Raw genomic sequence first — 2,550 nt, forward strand, 5'->3', positions numbered from 1 at the left:
CCCGACACGATGTGGCTCTTGCCTGCTCCCACTCTGTCCATCCCCTGCTGTACTCTAGCCCCCCTGGTCTCGCCCCCCCCCCCCGCTCCTCCCTGCCACAGGGCACTTGCATGTCTATTCCCCCTCCCTGGTGTGCTCTACCTCTGGCTCTCCTGACCGACTCCCCTCATCCTTGAGGCATCAGCTCAGCTGTCACCTCCTCAGGGAGGCCATCTCTGATGACCTCTCTAAAAGTGGCTCTCACCCCATCCCAGTCACTCTCTGTCACATCGCCCTGTTCACCTCCCCCACTGTGCTTGGTGGTGTCTGAAAGCATCTGATTCATGGATCTGCTTACTTGCTGATTGGTCAGGGACCTGGCCTTTGTTCCCGGCAGCCTCCCCAGCACCTAGCACAGGGCCCGGCACACGGTGGGCTCTGGGCAGATGCTTGTTGGAGGAGTGGGTGGCGAAGCTGGCGTCCAGCAGCCTGCCCCCCTGCCCTCACCCCTGCCCCACCTGCTGCAGCCTCCGGACCTCCTCCTGCTTCTCCCGCAGGCTGAGCCGCGCCTGCTCATGCTCTGCCTCCAACTGCTGCCGCCGCCGGGCCACCTCCCGCATGTGCTGGAACACAAGGCCCGGGGGTCAAGGCCTCCTCCGCCGTTTCTACACAAGATCTAAGATGAGGGAGCCTGGGATACCATCTACTCCAGATCCCCTCTATTCATAAGGAAACTGAGGCTGGACAAGGCAAGGAGCTGGCAGTGCCTCAGATCCCAGTGCCCCACATAGGGCACATATTCTACTGTCCCACTTTCTCCCTGTGCCAGGTCCCAGGACCCTCCCCCGCCTACACAGTCCCCTCACCTTCAGAACCTGCTCCAGGCTCTCCAGCTTGCTCTGCAGGCCCTGGCTCTTGCGAAGGGCTGAGTCCCTCTCCTCCGTCACCCCCAGGAGCTGGCCCCTCAGCTCCGCATTCTCCCACTCCACCTGGTGTCGGGGCAGGGGCAGGGAGCAGGGTGTGTGAGCCTTGTCCCACCAGCTCCCTCGCTGGGGGAATGTACCCTTCATACTCCACCCCAGTTCAGAGGGTAGAGGAGAAAGTCCCTTGCCGAGGGCCAGGGCCCCAGAGGAGCAAGGGCCTCCACCTGGTACCTGCTCCTTCTTGGTGGCTCTGCTGCTGAGCCGAGAGTTCTCCTGCACGAGGCGGGCATTCTCATCCTGGGCTTCCCTCAGCTGCAGTTCCTGAGGGGAGCAGAGAGGCTCTGGGAAGAGGCCCAGGACCCACATTCCTCCTCCCCCAGCACAGAGGCCCTTGCCTTCCTCCCCCGCCTGGAACCTGCATCAGCCGGGAAAGAAAAGCATCCATGGAACAGGAGAGAAAGTGTGTCCTTGAGGGCCAGAGGGTGAAGGCAGAGCTGAGAGGGAGCCCGCCACCTGGCTGGCAGGGGGAGGACAGGAGTGGCCTCGGGGCAGCCCTCAGGAGCTCACCAGCTCCTCACATCGCCTCTGCTTTTTCCGGGCTTCCTGCTCCAGGCTCTCGCATTTCTTCCGCTTCTTGCTGAGCTCCGACTCCTGTGGAGTCAGAACAAGGGCTCTTCATGTGAGAAGGCAGATCTGCCCACTGCAGGTTGCCTCCAGCCCTTGACCGGGGACTTACCAGCTGCTGCACCCTCTGTTGTTTCTCTGGCTCCCCTAGGACCACGGGTGGGTTGGTCACATTCTCCAGGGGCACGGCCTGGAAATGGCCAGGGATAGGGGGCTGGCATCTGGGAACAGGGCCCCAGTGCAGCCTGCCCCCAGCCCAGCCTGCCCCGGGGAGGTTCCCACTCATGGCACAGTCAGCAATGAAATCCCTGCCTAGGAAGGGGAGGGTACTGTCTGCACATCACCTCCAGCAGAGGTGGAAGCCCGGAGGCTACACCCCTGTGTCGGAACCACAAGTGCTTTGAGATCCTGGGACCCACGTGTGCCCTGGGAGATGGGACCTCTATCGAGGCCAAAGCTTTCCCTTTTTAGCTTCTAGCAGCAGCCCTGCTCTGTACTCAATAACTGTCCTGGGTGTCCTTCAGCGACTGGCAGAGAATTAGGAGGCTGCTTGAGCACCTAGGGATGTGGTGTTCCCAGAGCTAGAGGCTCTGGTTCACCCACATCTGGGCTCGGCCTAGAGCAGTGCAAGCCTGGCCAGACTCTCCTGGCTTCCCCCAAGCCCACCCTATCGCATCTCCCATTTATCCGTGCAAACTTTGGGGGAGGACAGGTCTTGATAGGAGGTGCATCTCCCACCCTGGGCCAGCCCGAGGGGCCAAATCTGAGCAAGAGGCATCCCCCACCCGGAGGCCTTGGCCACGAACGGGTCCCTCTTCCCACATCTCCTCCCAGAAGTAGGCGGGCCTAGGTGTTGCCCACCTAGGGTGAGGGGAGGAGCCAGTCCCCTAAGTTCTGGGGGTCTGGAATAGGTCCCCGGCCCTCGGGACAGGGGCTGCCTGCGCCCCGCGCTCAGTGAGGGTCGCCCCTACCTGGAGCCGGGGCAGACGCACCGCTGTCCCGGGTAGCCGGGGACAGGCCTGGC

The 2,550-nt window shown here is 62.7% G+C and overlaps 1 protein-coding gene across 1 annotated transcript in view; it reads right to left on the minus strand.

Annotated features, from left to right (window-relative positions):
- The window catches only part of BZRAP1 (benzodiazepine receptor (peripheral) associated protein 1), a 24,991-nt gene that overhangs the window by 19,380 nt on the left and 3,061 nt on the right, over positions 1-2,550 (minus strand). Inside the window, exons 5-10 of the mRNA XM_008571258.1 lie at positions 2,515-2,550; positions 1,639-1,716; positions 1,470-1,553; positions 1,134-1,223; positions 846-968; positions 498-602 (exon numbers count right to left, since the gene is read on the minus strand). The exon at positions 2,515-2,550 is cut by the window's right edge and continues 135 nt beyond it. Coding sequence (XP_008569480.1) covers positions 498-602; positions 846-968; positions 1,134-1,223; positions 1,470-1,553; positions 1,639-1,716; positions 2,515-2,550 — 516 coding nt within the window. The remainder of the gene's footprint in view (positions 1-497; positions 603-845; positions 969-1,133; positions 1,224-1,469; positions 1,554-1,638; positions 1,717-2,514) is intronic.

The sequence above is a fragment of the Galeopterus variegatus genome, unplaced genomic scaffold (assembly GCF_000696425.1).
Source record: "Galeopterus variegatus unplaced genomic scaffold, G_variegatus-3.0.2 Scaffold673, whole genome shotgun sequence".
Lineage (NCBI taxonomy): Eukaryota > Metazoa > Chordata > Mammalia > Dermoptera > Cynocephalidae > Galeopterus > Galeopterus variegatus.